At 43.7% G+C, this 19,180-nt stretch overlaps 1 protein-coding gene across 3 annotated transcripts in view; it reads left to right on the forward strand.

The window, feature by feature from the left end:
- The window catches only part of LOC145357046 (synaptotagmin-B), a 732,627-nt gene that overhangs the window by 689,169 nt on the left and 24,278 nt on the right, over positions 1–19,180 (forward strand). For all 3 annotated transcript variants that reach the window (XM_080210102.1, XM_080210103.1, XM_080210104.1), the window contains one exon: positions 17,580–17,713. In XM_080210102.1, the coding sequence (XP_080066228.1) occupies positions 17,580–17,713 (134 nt within the window). The remainder of the gene's footprint in view (positions 1–17,579; positions 17,714–19,180) is intronic.

Consider the following 19,180-nt stretch of genomic DNA (forward strand, 5'->3'; position numbering starts at 1 on the left):
AACAGCTGGCAGAATTCTAGATTAAGATCTGGGATCTGAATAGTGGATGTTGTGCAACATCAGGGAATTGGAGAGAAATACTTTGTCAATTTGTTCCAGAAGATGGTCACACTCTCAGAATTAGGATATCTCTTCTGATTATTGGTGAGGGACGGAGAGCGTACTGTGATTGAGGCAGGTAAAAGGCCCGAGCAGTCAGGAGTGGAGGGGTCTCAGATTCTCCAATTTGAAAACAAGTTTGAGGTGCTCTTAATCTGCAGATATGGATGAAATGAGGGTCTGAGGGTGGATGGATGAGCAAATGGGTCTTGACACCATAATACAGGAAGCCACTCAAGCAGGGAGGGGAGCAAAAAGGAATGTAGTAATAGTAAGGGAGTGGAATCATGGGATAGACACTCTTCTATGTAGCCAAAAGCACAAAGATAGAAGGCTGTCTTTGTCTGCCCAGTGCCAGGATTCAGGATAGCTCCTCAGTGCTGGAGAGGAACTTGGAGTGGGAGGGGGAAGATCCAGTAGTCATGGTCTGTGTGGGCACCAACAACATTAATCTCCGGATTATTACCTGAGCCTCGTGCAATTTGGAATAGGATAAATAAAATGACAGAAGATGTGGCTGAAATGTTGGTGTGGGAGAAGTGGGCTGTGGCTCATCGCACCAGTACTGGGAATACTGGGGGCTGTCCTGATGGGATGGTGTACACTTGAACTGTGCTAGGATCAGCCTTCTAGTGAGCTGTGTAACTAATAAAATGAAGAGGGTTTTAAACTAAATAGTGGGAGCAAGGGATCAAATTTGGGAAGATATGATAAATCAAAGAATCGAGACAGGGTAAGAGAGAAAAGTACTCATGTGGGAAATGATAACTGGACTGTGACAGAAGGGGGACAGAGAGTACAAATCCATGAGTAAATCAGCAGATAAGACTAGAAGTTACAAAAATAGTAAAAGGACAAAACTAAAGGCTGTGGATCTGAATGCAAATTGCATTCAAAATAAAACAGATAAACTTGTAGTGCAAATAAAAATAAATAATTATGATCTGATAACCCTTACAGAGACATGGCTGCAGAATGACATAGTTTGGGACCTCACTATTGAAGGTTATATGGAATTTTGAAAGGACAGGAAGCTCGGGAAAGATAAAAGGATGTCACTGTTAATTAATGATGATATTAGCGCAATAGAGAAGATTGACCTCAAATTAGGATGCAGTAATGGTTTGGTTAGAGAAGAGAAATAACAAACACAAGAGGTCACATGTTAGAATGCTGTACAGATCCCCTAACTAACCATTTGGTAGGACATGTATAAAGGAAGAAATCATGAGAGCTTGTCAGAAGAGTACAGGGATAATCACGGGGGATTTTAATCTATATATGGACTGGAGAAATAAGAGGGGCAAAGGTGGTCAAAATGAAGAATTCGTAGAATATTCTCAGGATGGTTTCTTAAACTAGCACATTCAGTACCAACCAGAAAGCAGGATATTGTTCAATGAGATCAAATTAATTAATGACCTCATAGTGAAGCAGGAGTGATCATAATATGATTGAATTTTATTCAGTTTGAGGAGAGAGGGCTAGTTCTAAGGCTGAGGGAGAAAAGATGGGGCTTGCGACAAGTATTTTAAACTTAAGAGCAATTATGAGGGCAAGTTAAAGCAAACTCACAAATTAGGTTAAGGGATTAGTCAGTAGAGATAAATTGGCTGACATATAAAGGTTATTTCAAAATACATAGAATAGATGCATTCAAACAAAGAAAACTTCCAAGAAGAGGACCCCACATCCATGGTTAACTGAAAAAGTTAAAGATAGTGGACCAGATTCCCCAACCTGGCCCACAGTTAGGATTCTCCACTCCCACTGCAGTAAATGGAGATTTGGCTAAATGCCAAATTCTCCATTCTCACTGGCAATGATGACAGAATGGCCAGAGAATTCCAGCCAGTATCAAACTTAAAAGAAAGCATGTAAGTGTGAAAAGATGGTGACAGGACATAATATTGGACGGAATATTAAAAAAAGCAAAGAACAGGACTTCATGTTAAGACCTGGTACTGCCAGACCTAGACTGTGCAAGCTATTTTTCACACATGGATCACAAAAATTAGGCAGCTGCTGATTTACATGGCCAGCTGCCTCCACAAAATGTGCATGCCCAAATCTTGACCCAGGCCACTTTCACTCCCATGAAAATGGTAGGTGTGGTGTTTGGGAGCAGAGATGCTCTCCATTGTTGCAAAAATCTAGACCATTAAAAGCAATACCTCAGATGTGAATGGTCATAAAAAGTAACTCGAGATGTCATGGTGATTCCATATTAAAGCTTACTAGTACTATAGTGTGTGCGTAAAGTGCAGATTTGTGTTCGACTTTGTAAAAAGAATGTCGAGGCAATTAAAATTTTATAAGCACAGATTCAATAGAAATGTTTCCAGTGTGTGGAAATACAAATACGTTGAGTAACTTAGAGTTGTGACAGTTCCTCTTAGAATAACAAAGATTAGAGGATAATTCAATAGAGGTGGCTGAAAGTGGAAGGAGATCATTTCTAGTGGCTGGGGAATCTGGAACAAATGGAGATAGATGCAAGATTTGATATAAAGGGTTGTAAGACTGTTGAACAAGCTTTCTGACAAATATGTGACAGTGGATAGTGATGGTAGTGAGGGAGTGCTAACTATCATTACAAATGACACATTGGGAGGGAGTTTTCCATTCCTGTTTTCAGAGGGGCAGTAATGGTAGAGGAAGCGGAGGATCAAGCAGGAGCCATAAAACTGTTTTTACGCCCGCGGGATTTCCTTGCTTGGTTGTCCACTCCATCCTGCCAATGTCGTAACAAGAATCCCGAAAGTCAAGATCCCTATTTATATCGATTTGAATCTCGTTATCAGGCCTTTATGCCTGACCCTCCCACTTTACAGTGTCCATTCATATCGGCATGAGGGCATGTGGCATGAATCACAAAACAGATCACCCATGACGTGCACCAGGCAAACAGAACCTGCCGGAGGCACACAGGTAAGTACAGCCCTCCCTGGGAGAAGACAGTCATGCCTAAGCAGTACCTTGGTACTTCTGCGGCACTGCGCGTTCTGTGAGAACAATGTTATTGAAGGGGAGGGAAGTGTGTTCTATTTGCAGGGGTGGTGAGGGGAGGGGTCTGGTGGGGGACATTCTGTTTCACTTTTTAATAACTTTGTAAGCGTTTCCATTTTTATTCGTGCACATAGTGCTCTGATAAGCCAACATTACGGGTAGGGTGGGTTTATTCTGAGCCCACCTTGGCAGCATGATGTTAAGGGGCCCATTCCTTGGATTTTTTTTGGCAGAACAGGGAGGCAAATCAGAAGTAGCCCACCAGCAATACAGTGTGAACCCACATCTGCTTTCTTTTCCAACTAAGCCTCATACTCCCTGGTGTAAAATGCCGCTTTACCTGCCCAACTTTGGACTTTGCCCATACCACAGAAAATCCCAGTTTATGTTTTCCGGTCACACAATGGTTAACACTGCTGCCTCACAATGCCAGAGACCCAGGTTTGACCCGGCTTCGTTCACTGTCTGTGCAGAGGCTGCAGGTTCTCCCCATGTCTGCGTGTTTCCCCCGGGTACTCTGGTTTCCTCCCACAGTCTGAAAGTTGTGCTGGTTAGGTGCATTGACCGTGCTAAATTCTCCCTTAGTGTACCCGAACACATGCCAGAGTGTGGCAACTTGGGGATTTTCACAGTAACTTCATTGTCATGTTAACGTAAGCCTACTTGTGAACTAGTGGATAAATTATTAAAACTATTGACGATATAAAATTCAATGTAGTTTGAGGTAATTTTCCATTGTTTTCAAAATCAGAATAACATAAGATCAACAATAAAATGTAATTAGCAGACAGTGCTTGATGTTTGTTTCTGTCCAGTAGTACATTATAGAATTCTTTTGAAGGGTATATCCTGAAGTTGCTAAGCACAGCATTTTTTTTGATGCCAACAGGATTTTTCAAGTTATGTTTCCTATTCCATTATCTCCACCTTGTCCTTTAAAGGATGTCTAAAAATAAACCAACACTCAGTTATCCGCAAAACTGGCTTCCTTCCATCCAGGATATTCAATAATAAGTGTTATGATATCCATAGGGAATCTGTAAATCAAAATAATCAAGTTTACTGAGTGACCCCAAATGAAGAGATTAACAACAAGATTCTACTCTTCAAAGCTTTTACTTTAGCAGGAATCAGATCCAATGCAAATTAAATATGAATTAACAGACAAAAGAAACTTAAAATAAAATTTCAGTTTAAACAGTCGATACAACAAAGATACATCTCTCACAACCACAAGCATCCACATCACTTGCTGCATAACTATGGCACTATGTAGCAATACTATTTGCTGTTCTTTATTCACACAGTAATCCTATCTGACTGCAGCTTTCACCTTGTAGTTTAAAGCGTATGATTATCATCAGCATACTTCCAACAACCCTCTCTCCCACGGATCACAACAGTTTTGATGGTGTACTTTTTCAGAGTTTTTTTGAACTGACCAACAAATAATACCCTCGTTCACAGTTTGGCTGTGGTTGTTTCGTACCTGTTAGCTATTTTCCAGGTTTTAAATTTTTTTAGCCAGCTTGCACAGTACCTCCAAGAATTCCTGTCTCCTTTTTCCCCAAAATAGAAAAATTGACATCTTCCAGGGAGTGATTTGCTTCTTCAGTGTATTCCTTTTCCTTTTCTGTTTGCATCTGGGCTTTCACCCTCCAACTCCTCTGTTTCTCATTCTCCTTTGTGTCTGCCAGTCACACAGTTTCTTCCTTAACTTCCTTCCTGTTGGTGCTGCCTGCAAATCAAGGGTCACCAAGTCATATGAACCATTATTTCATATAGTCCTAGAAAATTACAATTGATGCTGACTCTTACAACTGGTTGTCAAACATTCTTTAAAATTAATTACAGGACCCACAGACTCTGTATTTCAAGGGCAATTCTCAAGGGCAATTAACAATGAGAAATAAATGCTGGCCTAGCCGGTGGTGTCCACATCTCATGAACAAATAAATTTAAAATAAGACATTTCAAAGAAATTACAAATTCTTCTTGCAGAACGTTTCCAAGTCAAAAGTTATCACATAAGTGTACCTCGCATTAATGGAGGATTATTCAAAGTTAAAGTGACTAAATTCAGGTTGACTTCATCCATGTTGTTATCCATTGATTCTATTGAAAAAACTTTCTATGTTTTATATTTACTGTTACCATTCAAGATAAAACAAATGCGATAAAACATCAGGGGCAAGTCCTTTGCTCTTTATGGGCGAGATTTTACAGCCTCACCTAAGCGAGGCCGTAAATTCCTGCCTGAGGTCAACAGACATTTCCATGGTCTGCCCCTCACCCACTCCGAATCCATGGCAGGCTGGGTGGTAGAATTCTGGCATATAACTCAGCAACACACCACATCCAGGATTTGCATCACTTACCAAAGAATATTGGAATATTCTTGCTTTTTCTGTTCTGTGGATCTTTCTGCTTCCTGTCATGTTTTTGAAACATTACCTACACTCATTTCACCATGTTTGAGAAAAATGACTAGCCAATTTTCTCTCCTTGCGTCTCTCCTGCCAAAAAACTGAGCAGTTGAATAATTATACCGTGCATGTTAGTAATGTGGAAGCCTACAGTCAAATTCATTGCTGCTGCCCAGAGAGCCAACAATAGGCAGCTCAATATAGGAGTGGCAAGCATCTCATTCAGACAGAGAATTGGCTGCAGAATTGCCCTATGGCAGAATTTTTCACAGATAACATTTCCTAGCTTCTTAGCTATTCACCACTGATAATATTACTGCTTTATAGCTGGGAGACAGGCTACAATGGAAGTTAATTAGCATAATTGCATTCAAACTCCCTCAAGACTGGACACTTGCTGGTGAGATGGGATAAATTAGAAATTCCTTAAAGTAAAATGTACCATGGTTTAACTCAAACAGCTAATATCCACTTAAATGTGTTTGAGATAAATATAGAGCCATTGTACCCTGTAGTCCACAAATAATTCTATCACTTGTGTGGTTTAAACTGGACTGCACACAATACCAGGTTTGGTATTGTTTACCTGTAAGTGTTTTTGAGGTACCAAGTTCTCTCTGATGGGTCAGACAGATTTGAACAAATCAGTCTGAGAAATACTTTAAAAAACATGGCTGGGTGGCACAGTGGTTAGCAATGCTGCCTCACAGTGCCAGGGACCCGGGTTTTATTCCTGGCTTGGGTCCCTGTCTGTGTGGAGTTTGCACATTCTCCCCATGTCTGTGTGGGTTTTCTCTGGGTGCTCCAGTCCCTCCCACAGTCCAAAGATGTGCGGGTTAGGTGGATTGGCCATGCTAAATTTCCCCTTAGTGTCAACGAGACTAGCATGTGGTTATGGGGATAGGGGCTCGGTGGGTTGCAGTCAGTGTGGACTCAATAGGCCGAATAGCCCCCTTCTATACTGTAGGGTTCTTTGATTCTCTGCCAGAGCCAAAGGAAATTTAAATGCGTCTTCAAATTATGTGTCTTAATTGTCCCAATTAAGGACAGCCTGCTCGCTTTCCTTAATTGGGACAAAGAATCTAAGAACATAAGAACATAAGAAATAGGAGCAGGAGTAGGCCATCTAGCCCTTCGAGCCTGCCCCGCCATTCAATAAGATCATGGCTGATCTGTCGTGGCTCAGTTCCACTTTCCCGCCCTCTCCCCATAACCCTTAATCCCCTCTCTTATCAAAAACCCATCAACCCGCGTCGTAAAAATATTTAGCGAGGTAGCCTCCTTCAACGGGCAGAGGATTCCAGAGATTCACCACCCTTTGAGTGAAGAAGTTCCTCCTCAACTCCGTTCTAAACTGCCCCCCCTTTATCTTGAGGCTGTGACCCCTAGTCCTATTATCCTTTCTGAGCGGGAAGAGTCTCTCCACCTCTATCCTATCCATCCCATTCATCATCTTATACGTCTCAATGAGATCTCCCCTCATTCTTCTAAACTCTAACGAGTACAAGCCTAGTTTATTCAGCCTCTCCTCATAGCTCAACCCCCTCAACTCTGGCATCAGTCTAGTAAACCTCCTCTGCACTCCCTCCAAGGCCAAAATATCCTTGCGTAAGTACGGCGCCCAAAACTGCACACGGTACTCCAGCTGCGGCCTCACCAATGCCCTATACAGCCGCAGCAAGACCTCCATACTTTTATATTCAATCCCCCTCGCTATGAAGGCCAGCATCCCATTCGCCTTCCTGATCACCTGCTGCACCTGCAAGCTGGGTTTTTGCGACTCATGCACAAGGACCCCAAGGTCCCTCTGCACCGTCGCCTGCTGCAGTTTTTCGCCACGTAAGTGATAATCCTTCCTACCATTATTCCTACCAAAGTGGACCACCTCGCACTTGCCAACATTAAATTCCATTTGCCATTTCCTGGCCCATTCGCCCAGCCTATCTAGATCCTTCTGTAGACTCTCCACATCCTCCGCACAATTTGCCTTTCCTCCAATCTTGGTGTCATCAGCAAATTTCGACACCCTACACTTGGTTCCCTCCTCCAGATCATCTATATAAATGGTAAATAGCTGAGGCCCCAGTACCGACCCCTGAGGCACTCCACTAGTCACCATCCGCCAATCCGAATAGCACCCATTGACCCCCACTCTCTGCCTCCTACTTGACAACCAATCCTCTATCCACGCTAACACCCTAACCCCAACTCCCTGTCCCCTGACCTTCTACAATAACCTCCTGTGAGGTACCTTGTCAAACGCCTTCTGAAAATCCAGAAAGACCACATCCACCAGCTCTCCGACCATGAAATGACAACGTTGGGGATTCTGGTCCCATATTTCAGCCAAACAGAGGGGCTTGGAACCCCGTGAGGAAAGTCCCACCTTGAATTTTAACCTCTTGTTATGAATCAGAAGGAGAAAATACCAAGAGAGAGAAATCTGTTAGAAATGTTTACAGCTTACCTTTCTTAATTGCTATATAATTTCTTCTTTTATGTTTTCTGCTTTCCTGTATAAATCTATGAAGTTTGCTATCCCATTGGAGGCTGGGTGGAAAATTATGCCATGCAATAATGGGAAAATGGGATTAGAATAGTTAAGTGGCTAGTCTTTGACTTATACAGATGTGATGGGCTGAATGGTCTTTTACTGTGCTGTATACCTCTATGACTATGATATGGCACTAGACCACTGGATCAGGGAAATTCCCTGCGCTATCTTTCAGTCAGTGCAAACTGGAGGAGTTGCAGTTACTTTAGTTACCCAAGCTCATGGGAGGAGGGATGTCGGGGACAGGGGTTAAGGTTGAGGTATGGATGACAGGAACTGGCTCACTTGTGACACTCAGTAGTCTGCCATTCGACAATCTGAGGCAAACTGAATGAAACAAAATTCAATTATTTCCATTCATGCTACTTTCTCCCCCCCACCCCACCCTTTCTACAATGTATAAACATACAACAAAACAATGAAAAATAAAGCAAAATATCATTGTTTAACTGCCATCTGGGAAGCATCCATAGATGTTAAGGATACACTGCAGTCAGGAGAGTGAAACCAAATTCGTCTCCAATGCTATTCATGTCTAAACAGCATGACGTCTAAGTGTCACAACTCAAAACAGATCATTTGACTGAAACTGCATCAGAACTGGAATTCAGATCAACACTATTCATTTCGTTTTATTAATGACTTCCCCTGAGGCTGTTCCCACTCCAGGAGACTTTTCTACACGTAATCATACATTCCCCCATTTACCCAGCTGGAACATTGACCGGGTATTAGCTGGAGATATGACAGGAGCTCCTCAGTGGTTGGTGACAAAGCAATTTGCTCGAAAGGCAGCCAGTACCCATTTTATTTGCTTCTTCCTTATGGAAATAAGATCCATCGTTAATGGAAACACATAACCAGCCTTCAAGATAATGAATTTGGGATAGAGCCCAGACATCGACTCAATCAGCATGCTGTCTGCAGAGGACTGCGTGGCCAACTAACCAGTGAGAAATCAGCTCCATTGGCTTGTCTGCAACAGTGCCAGCTCGATCCTGCACAACTAGCAGTCACTGCCACAATGTACCAGGTCTGCCTCACATTGATCACTGAAACATTGCCTGGAGAGAGCGTTTGAATATCAACTACTGTTGATATTCTAGGACAATTACAAAGCAATGTCATCAGGAGTATATTGAAATGCAAACACAGAACCTCAAAGGATGTAGTCTTTGCTTATCATAGAACCCTACAGTGCAAAAACAGGCCCTTCAGCCCATCGAGTCTGCACCGACCACAATCCCACCAAGGCCCTACCCCCACATCCCTACACATTTATCCGTTAATCCCTCTAACCTACACATCCCAGGACATTAAGGGGCAATGTTAGCATGGCCAATCAACCTAATCCGCACATCTTTGCACTGTGGGAGGAAACCGGAGCACCCGGAGGAAACCCAGGCAGACACGAGGAGAATGTGCAAACTCCACACAGACAGTGACCCGAGCCCTGGGAATTGAACCCAGGTCTCTGGAGCTGTGAAGCAGCAGTGCTAACCACAGTGCTGCTGTGCCGCCCATATCTGCATCAATCACTAGGAAGGGGCTTAATGTTGCTACTGATATTCTGGAAATTTATCAATTACCCGGTGGAAGAGCCACCTTCAATACAATCCATAGACAACGCCATTGCTGGGAGTGGGGGGAACTGTCCAGTGCTTCAGATGTGAGTGCAATGAAGAATACCCAGTGTGCAGATTATTTACCAGCAAACTTTTGGGTGAAATCAACATCAGGCATCACAAAGTTTAACCAATTTGCCATTGTTATTGACTAGTAGTAAACACTTCCCTGTTGAATGTGAATGTGAAACAATGTACAACATTGGTCCTTGTTGTATTTATGTTATCATCTGAGCAATGCAAGACCTTGTAGAGCTCCAATAAAGGACCTTTGTCAACATGTTTACTGATTTAATCCAAACTCAACAAGAAGCTAAGATTCAAAATCACTGGGATGAATTCTACTATTTTTTGGCAGAGGGCAGCAGCAGTAGGAAAAGCAGCGTTGAAGCCCCTGGCACCAACGGTGCCCTTTTCTGTCATATTGTTAGGAAAGTAGAAAAAAATCTTTAAGGAGATGGTCCTATGACAGGGCGGGCTCCGGCAGCAATTTGTGCCATGAATTTGTGCCCATGCTCTCTGCGGGCACAAACAGCAATATGGGCACAAAAACAAGAAGCTCGCTAGCACAATCTCACGTTCCAATTCTCCCCATCTTCTGCCAGTGGCATAATGAGGTTCCTGCCCAAGAAGATTAGGAACTTCATTTTAATAAATTCTAATGTAATTAGCAGACTTCCCCGCCATATCATCACCCCCACATTTGGAATTCACCCTTCTCTGGTTGACGTCACGTAATTGAGTTTACAACTGCTTTCAAAAACTGGAATCAAGTGTGGGGAACCCACTGGGAGATATAACCCTACAGGGAGAGGGATATGACTGAACAGCACCCAGCACAGACCTTGGTCCTCTGGAGAGCTCCGTTTGGGGTGGGAAGGATTCCCATTTTGTGTGTGTCTGTGAGGGTTGTCTGTTTGGGGCAAAGGTCTCCTGTGTCCATCACAGGGTGGTCTCCAAATGCGTGGGGGAGAGTTCCTGTGTGGCTTATTGGTGATCAGCATCATGGAATGGGCCACACTTCTACATTTTTTCTGCACATCTGGAGAGAAAAGCATGCAAGCTACATACCGGTTTTCTCGCCTTAGCCAGCGCTCCATAGGCTTTATATAGTCATAAAGGTTTACAGCTTGGAAACGGACCCTTCAGTCCAACTTGTCCATGCCGTTCTTTTTTTTAAACCCCTAAGCTAGTCCCAATTGCCCATATTTAGCCCATATCTCTCTACACTGTTCTTACCCATGTTTTCTTTAAAGGTTGGGGTGCTTCTTTTAAACGCCACCCCAGTGCCCAAAAGTTCACTTGAAAACCCATTCCCCCCACCCCCAGTGCACCCCCTACCCAAACAATCACTCCTTCTGGTGCTGCCCCAGTTTAACCCTCACTCTCTGAGCGATGTTCTCACCTGAGCTCCTCTGGTAGGCTGCACACTGTGAGAAACCATTCAAAACTCACACTGGCCTGCCGTCATGTCAATTTGAATGGATTTTCTTATGGGGAAGGGGGAGGGAAGATGATCAGGAATTGAGGCCTGATAATGATATTCAGATCTATTATAATGGTATTCCCAATATTGCCCATTAGGATTCCCATTACATTACTGGTGGGGTCAATCACTACAAGACTTGCACCAATTAAAATGCAATTTGGGCCTTTCATGAGATTGTCCATTCTTATCATCAAACCCGCCTGACAAGAATAGGAACAGAAAATCCCGGCCAATGTTTAAACGCATGGATTAAAATCCAATCAGAAACTCAATCTTGCTGACGACACCAAAGTTGGAGGAGTTGTAGACAGTGAGGATAGATGTTACAGTTTACAGTTTGCAGAGGGACATAGATAAACTGCAGAGCTGGGCCAAGAGATGGCAGATGGAGTTTAATACGGAAAAGTGTAAGGTGATTCACTTTGGTAAGAGTAACAGGAATACAGAATATAGGGCTAATGGAAGGACTCTTAGTAGTGTTGACAAGCAGAGAGATCTCGGGGTACATGTGCATTGCTCCCTGAAAGTTGGCACCCAGGTTGATAAGGTTGTTAAGAAGGTGTACGGTGTGTTAGCTTTTATTGGTAGAGGGATTGAATTTCGGAGCCGTGAGGTCATGTTACAACTGTACAAAACTCTGGTGCGGCCGCACTTGGAGTATTGCGTACAGTTCTGGTCGCCGCATTATAAGAAAGGTGTGGAGGCATTGGAAAGAATGCAGAGGAGGTTTACCAGGATGTTGCCTGGTATGGTGGGAAGGTCTTATGAGGAAAGGCTGAGGGACTTGAGGTTATTTTCATTGGAGAGAAGAAGGTTACAAGGTGACCTGATTGAGGCATACAAGATGATCAAAGGATTGGATAGGGTGGACAGTGAGAGCCTTTTACCTCGGATGGTGATGGCTAACACAAGGGGACATAGCTTTAAATTAAGGGGTGGTAATTATAGGACGGATGTCAGAGGCAGGTTCTCTACTCAGAGGGTAGTAAGGTCGTGGAATACCCTGCCTGCAGCAGTTGTGGACTCACCAACTTTAAGGGCGTTCAAATGGTCAGTGGATAGGCATATGGATAACATTGGAATAGTTTAGGTTAGAGGGTCATTAGATTGGTTCCACTGGTCGGCGCAACACCGAGGGCCGAAGGGCCTGTACTGTGCTGTAATGTTCTATGTTCTATGTTCTTCTATATTCAATCTCTCATATTGCTGTTACTATATAAAATGTAATATTTTGTATAAGTCCTTTGAGGGTTGCCCCTCTGAAACCTGGCAGCAATTGCATGGCCCATGGCTGTTGGTAAAAATTGGTACTTGGAGCAAGCTCCTGGTCACGCTTTTCAGGACCAATAGTGATTGGCATCTGCAGACTTCCAACTTGGGGGGGTCAGGCAGTTGCAGAGGCAGCATCCCAGGAGGCCATAGCATTCCACTTCAATCCCGCTAATGAGAATGAAATGGATACTAATGACTTCTGATCAGGTTCTCACCATTCCTAGAGAACCTGATCTCACTAGGGTGATTGGACCTGGAGACTGGAATGGGCTTGACACCCAGTGACAGTCCCCTTTTGGGCTTCACCCCCAATTCAACAGGCCAGTGGGAATCCCTGCTATCCCGAATGGCTCCAAAGATTCATCTCTCTGATTTCAAAAATAAAGAGTGGGATTTTCTGGCTGCTCTCGACCCAAGATCTGAAAATCTTGCCCAAGGTCAATGGACCTTTGCATGGTCCGTGTCACGCCTGCTATGATTCCTGTGGTGGGTGGGATGGAAAAATTCAGGAAACACTCAACAGGTCAGGCAGCATTTGTGGAGTGAGAAACAGAATTCACATTTCAGGTTAATTACCTTTCGTGAGAACAGGCTGACATTATTGCAATGGTTTAAACAGGAGGAACCCTGAGTTGATTTACAGCAACCCAGAACTCTGACAAAGGACTCGAAATGTTGTCTCTACTCTCTCCACACAGATACTGTCAGATCTGCTGAGATTTTCCAGCATTTTCTGTTTTTACATCATGTTTTCTTTCTGTGGAATTTTGCTTTTTTTCATTCATGACAGCAGTTTAGAAATTCCTACATAAATTCACCCAAGCTCTGTAATACTTGAGCTATAAGACTTGTTTTCCATATCACAGACCAATCCTCACTATGACTCCAAGGGGATAGCCAAGTACACAGAAGCTCGCAATCCAGCTGTTTCACCTAGAGAGTCATTTTTCACATGCAGTTGAGTTCTGTGCACTTCAGTGACTGTGTGGTGTTAGCTTTATGCTGTTCATTCCAAAAGCAGGTTGTTGAACATTTAAGCCTCAGGACTGACTGTCACTCTAAGTCGGCAGCTGCTTCTGGAAGAAATTTGGGACTGATGAATAAGGTGGATTACTTTGGGAAGAGAGAGCCAGGGGAGGAGAGCATGCCCCTCAATCACAAAGACAGTCTGAACCACACTTCCAGGTGGCTAAGCACAGAGTTATCAGAGTTCTGGATATGTTGTGTCATAAGACATAGGCTGCATGATGGCACAGTGGTTAGCACTACTGCTTCACAGTGTCAGGGACCCGTGTTCGATTCCCGGCTTGGATCACTGTCTGTGTGGAGTTTGCACATTCTGCCCACATCTGTGTGGGTTTCCTCCGAGTACTCCAGTTTCCTCCCACAGTCCAAAGATCTGCAAGTTAGGATTGGCCATCTTAAATTGCCCCGTCATATCAGGAGGACTAGCTAGGGTAATGGGATATGAGGATAGGGCTTGGGTGGGATTGTGGTCGGTGCAGACTCAATGGGCTGAATGGCCTCCTTCTGCACTATAGGATTCTATGTCTCACATCATCCCGTGGGTATGCCGGCGTTGGACTGGCGTAAACACAGTAAAAAGTCTGACAACACCAGGTTTTAGTCCAACCTATTTATTTGATAATATTCTCACTAGCTTTCGAGGGGACAGCCTCTTCGTCAGGTGAATGGAGAGTTCTGGCCTCTGTCTGAGGCCAGAACTCTCCATTCACCTGACGAAGAGGCTGTCCCCTCGAAAGCTAGTGAGAATATTATCAAATAAATAGGTTGGACTAAAACCTGGTGTTGTCAGACTTTTTACTGTGTTCACATCATCCCTGCAGACAACCTGCTTGAAAGGAACAGAAGTAATGGCTTGTCAACAATTTGGGATGCTTTGGGAAAAGAGTGTAAGAGGATGAAACTTCAAGCTGTAAATGCTTGTGAAATTATTCAAAAAAGTTTGTAGAAGCACAGAATGGAGGCAATCTGTACCAGTGCATTGCAATAGATAACCAATTAATTTTGCTTCCTGAAAATTTCATGTACTGTATATACCCAGTTTCCTTTCAAAAATTAATGTTGCATCCGCTTCCACCAGCTTTTCAGGTAATGCATTCCAACTCACAACAATTCCTTGCTTAAAAGGAGATTTTTCATCTACACCTGAGTTATAAAATAACATTTTTTTTACAACAGATGTTGTAAGAAAGAGTGTGTTTCCTCCAGGTGCTCCGGTTTCCTCCTACAGTCCAAAGGTGTGTGGGTTAGGTTGATCAGTCATGTTAAATTGCCTCTAAAGTCAGCTGGATTTGCAGGGTAAATAGGTGGGGTTACGGGAATAGGACCTGGGTAGGATTATGGTTGATGCAGATTTGATGGGCCGAACGACCTCCTTCGACACTGTAGGGATTATATGAGATGTAATGTTGCAACTGTACACTACTCTAGTGCGGCCGCACTTGGAGTACTGTGTGCAGTTCTGGTCCCCGCATTACAAGAAGGATGTGGAGGCGTTGGAGAGGGTGCAGAGGAGGTTTACTAGGATGTTGCCTGGTATGGTGGGGAGGTCCTATGAGGAGAGACTGAGGGATCTAGGGTTGTTTTCGTTGGGAAGAAGGCGGCTAAGAGGGGATCTTATTGAAACATATAAGATGATTAGGGGTTTAGATAGGGTGGATAGTGATAGCCTTTTTCCTCGGATGGAGAAAGCTAGCACGAGGGGGCATGACTTTAAATTAAGGGGGGGTAGCTACAGGACGGATGTCAGGGGTAGGTTCTTTACCCAGCGGGTGGTGAGGGATTGGAATGCCCTGCCTGCTGCAGTTGTAGATGCGTCTAGTTTGGGGGCGTTTAAGAGATCTCTGGATAGGTTTATGGACGAAAAGGGATTGGTATAGGCTAGTGGGTCATTGTTTTTGTAACTGGTCGGCGCAACATCGTGGGCCGAAGGGCCTGTTCTGCGCTGTAATGTTCTATGTTCTATGTTCTATGTTCTATGTTCTATATTGATATACTCCTGAGCTTCATGCTGACAGTTCAGTCTTTATGCGGTTATTCCTTTATTGCATTCCCATTCACATCTCACTCAAATTCTTCATGCAGCCCACTCTGCAGTATTGGCAAGGTCAATGATCTGAGGCCTTGTCAATACTACTGCTTATGGTGGTAGCATGGAGATTTATTCATGGGATATGGACTTCATTGAAGCAAGGCCAGGATTTACTGCTTATCCCTAGTTGCCCTTGAACAAAGAACAAAGAACAACACAGCACGGGAAACAGGCCCTTGGGCCCAACGAGCCCACACTGCCATCTTAACAATGTGTTTTTCCTCCTCCACCCTTGACCCATGTCTATGCTTATGGTACCCCCATAAGAAACCAGATTAAGGGGAGAATAATTTAGGGACAATTTGTTATACCAATCAGCCTAAGATGAGAAGATGGTGGTGAGCCACCTTCTTAAGCCACTGCAGTTCATGTGTTGTGTGTGCACCAACAGTGCTGTGAGGAAGGGAGTTCCAACTTTTGATCCACAGACAATGAAAGAACAAAGTCACATACTTTGTGACTTTGAGGGGAATTTACAAATGGTGGTGTTCACATATGCCTTGGTATCTTTTTCCTTCTAAGTAGCAGAGGCTGTGGATTAGGAAGGTACTGTTGAAGAAGCCGTGGTAAGTTGATACAGTGCATCTTACAGATTGTACACACTTCTACCACTGTGCACCAGTGGCTGAGGGAGTGAACGTTTCATAAAATGCCCCTGGTTTATGTCAAGCTTCTTGAATGTTGTTGGAGCTTCATTTGTCTAGAAGGATGAGGGGGGATCTTATAGATTCGTATAAGATAATGAAGAGGATGGGTAGGGTAGAGATAGAGAGATTCTTCCCGCTAAGAAAGGACGGCAGGACTAGAGGGCACAGCCTCAAGATAACGGGGCAGTTTAGATCGGAGTTGAGGAGGAATTTCTTCACTCAAAGGGTGGTGAATCTCTGGAATTTTCTGCCTGTTGAAGTGGTGGAGGCTACCTTGCTAAATATGTTTAAGTCACAGGTAGATAGGTTTCTGATAGACAAGGGAATTAAGGGTTATGGGGAGAAAGCGGGAAAGTGGAACTGATCCACTTCAGATCAGCCATGATCTTATTGAATGGTGGGGCAGGCTTGAAGGGGTGGATGGCCTACTCCTGCTCCTATTTCTTATGCTCTTATGGAGACCGTTCCACCACACTCTTTACTTGTGCTTTGTAGATGATGGACAGGCTTTGAGATGACCCACTGCCAAGAATCCAGCCTCCAAAGGCTTCTAAAGCCACAGGAATTCATAGCTAGGCTACTTAGATTTCCCAATGGTGACCCACAGTTTGATGGTGGGAGATGATGTTAATGTCATTGAATTTCATGGGAAATTTCTGTTGTTGGAGATGGTCACTCCCTGGCTTGTGTAACATGAATATTACTTGTTAGTCATCAACCCAAGCCTAACGTCGTGCAGATCCTGGTTTGTGAGGGATATTTCATAACTACTTCATTATCTGAGGAATTGAAAATGGACTTGAGAACTGTGTAGTCATGAGTGAACATCCCTAATTCCCTCAGACTGGAGGGAGATAATTGATTAAGTCGCTGAAGGTGCCTGGTCCTAGAAGATTGGCCCGAAAGATGCCTGCAGCAATCCACAAAAGCAATCCAAAGAGATGCGGGCCGGAATTCTCTGGCCCATCACAGAGGTGGGATTCTCCAGTTCTGCCGGCAATGCACACCAGCCTGCAGGTTTCCCTTCAACAGCAGCAGGATCACAGAATCCTGCCGGTAGCAAACAATGCACCACCTCCTGCTGGTAGGAAAACATGGTGCTGGGAGGCTGGAGAATCTCACCCATGGTCTCTGACCTCTCATTCAGGCAAACATCCAGCATCCGCTCAGCATCTCAACCCAGACACTATAAGTGAAATCAGGAATTGTCAAGACAGGAATCAAAGAAGCAAGAGTACACCCTATAAAGGAACATTACACAGTGCTGCCATTTTCAGACTAATGTGCTTTAATTTTTTATTTGCAACTTGATTAATTAAGGGATGACTACTTTATTTTTTCAGATCCTTATGTAAAGATACATCTGCTGCAGAATGGAAAGCGGCTCAAGAAGAAGAAAACCACAGTTAAGAAAAACACACTGAATCCTTACTACAATGAATCGTTCAGCTTTGAAATTCCATTTGAGCAAATACAGGTACAAATATTTAGCATTTCACCTAATGAAAAGAAACAGCACCCTCCATATGATCAGCAAAACAAAAATCCTAGTCATATACTTCAACAGTGCCTGACCATGCCATCAAATTAATTACATACTTTGGGCTCTAACTCCTGAGCTCTCCCATGTCAGATTGCGGGGGTACTCCAAAGATATGCTAGGGAACTCTTCTCGGAACTTCACTTGCACACAACTGCCCAAAAGCGCAAACTTCCTCGGGGCAATTGCCCTGTGTTGGGAACCATCCGAAAATGTGATTTAAATCGCAAACTTCAGATGGTTCTGACAGAGTTACACTAATAGTTACTTAGAAGAGGTTAGAAGAATTAAGACCCATTCTAACTTCTGGGAAATTATCATAAAGAGTCAGACTGACCACCGCCCCTACCCCAGTTCTTATATTGTCCAGCAACCCCCCCCCGGGTATTCCTCACCCTAACACCCCCATTGGATCCCCTCCACCTGGAAGAGCTCTTCCCCTCCCCTCTCCTCCGCACCCCACACACACCACCCACATCTACCCAAGGCCCAGCCCACCCTTTACAACATGACCCTATCCCCAGATCCTGATCTTCACTCCTCACTTCCCAGGCCCGACTCAATCACTCACCCCATATCCAACCCAATCTGACCCTTGTTCCATACCAAGGTCAACCCAACCTACCCTACCCTCCTGCATGGAGGCCCAATCTCGATTTCCCCAACCTTTGATCACCCCTGACTTCTAACCCCTGTCCTCCATGCTTATCTTCTTGTCAATTTTACTTGATCTTTAACCTTCCTGGTTTACCGCAGTTAGTGCCATTATAAAGCATGTGTCTTCTTTCAGTTCGACGGAGCTCAATTTCAGTGCTGGGCCTTTGGGTTAGCAGCACTGCCTGAATCCCACCTGGTCTGAATTGGAAGGCTGATGAGACAGGATCACAAGAAAATTCACGTAAATAATTGGGTACAGAGTGGCAATCCAATGCTGATTCCCACTCCAAGAAAGGCCTAATACTTTCTTCACTAAATCCTCTAACATTTTATAAGCTTCCATGTTTGGATACACATTATGCCGGCTTGTTAACTAATTAACAAGAGATTCTGTCCTTTCTCTGACTTCAAGAAAATAATCAACCACTAGAATGAGAGACCTAGAGGGTTAATTTATATCGATGTGTTAAACGTAACTGATAGTTTTGTGGAAGATTGTGGGGTGCATCTGTTAAAGACATTTAAAATGTTAATGGGATTCAGAAAGGTAGATAAGGAGAAATTATTTCCTCTGGTGGGGAAATTAAGAATGAAGGGATATAATTTTAAAATACGAGAGAAAGCAGAAAGCATTTTATCACACAAAGATTATTGGAAACTGGAATCCTCTCACTGTGGGATGCTGGGTCAATTGAAGCTTTCAAAACTGAGATTGTTGGATATTTATTAATGAAACCTATCAAGGAA

This window comes from Carcharhinus amblyrhynchos, chromosome 22, assembly GCF_965287045.1.
Source record: "Carcharhinus amblyrhynchos chromosome 22, sCarAmb.v2.hapA, whole genome shotgun sequence".
In the NCBI taxonomy this organism is placed as follows: Eukaryota; Metazoa; Chordata; class Chondrichthyes; order Carcharhiniformes; family Carcharhinidae; genus Carcharhinus; species Carcharhinus amblyrhynchos.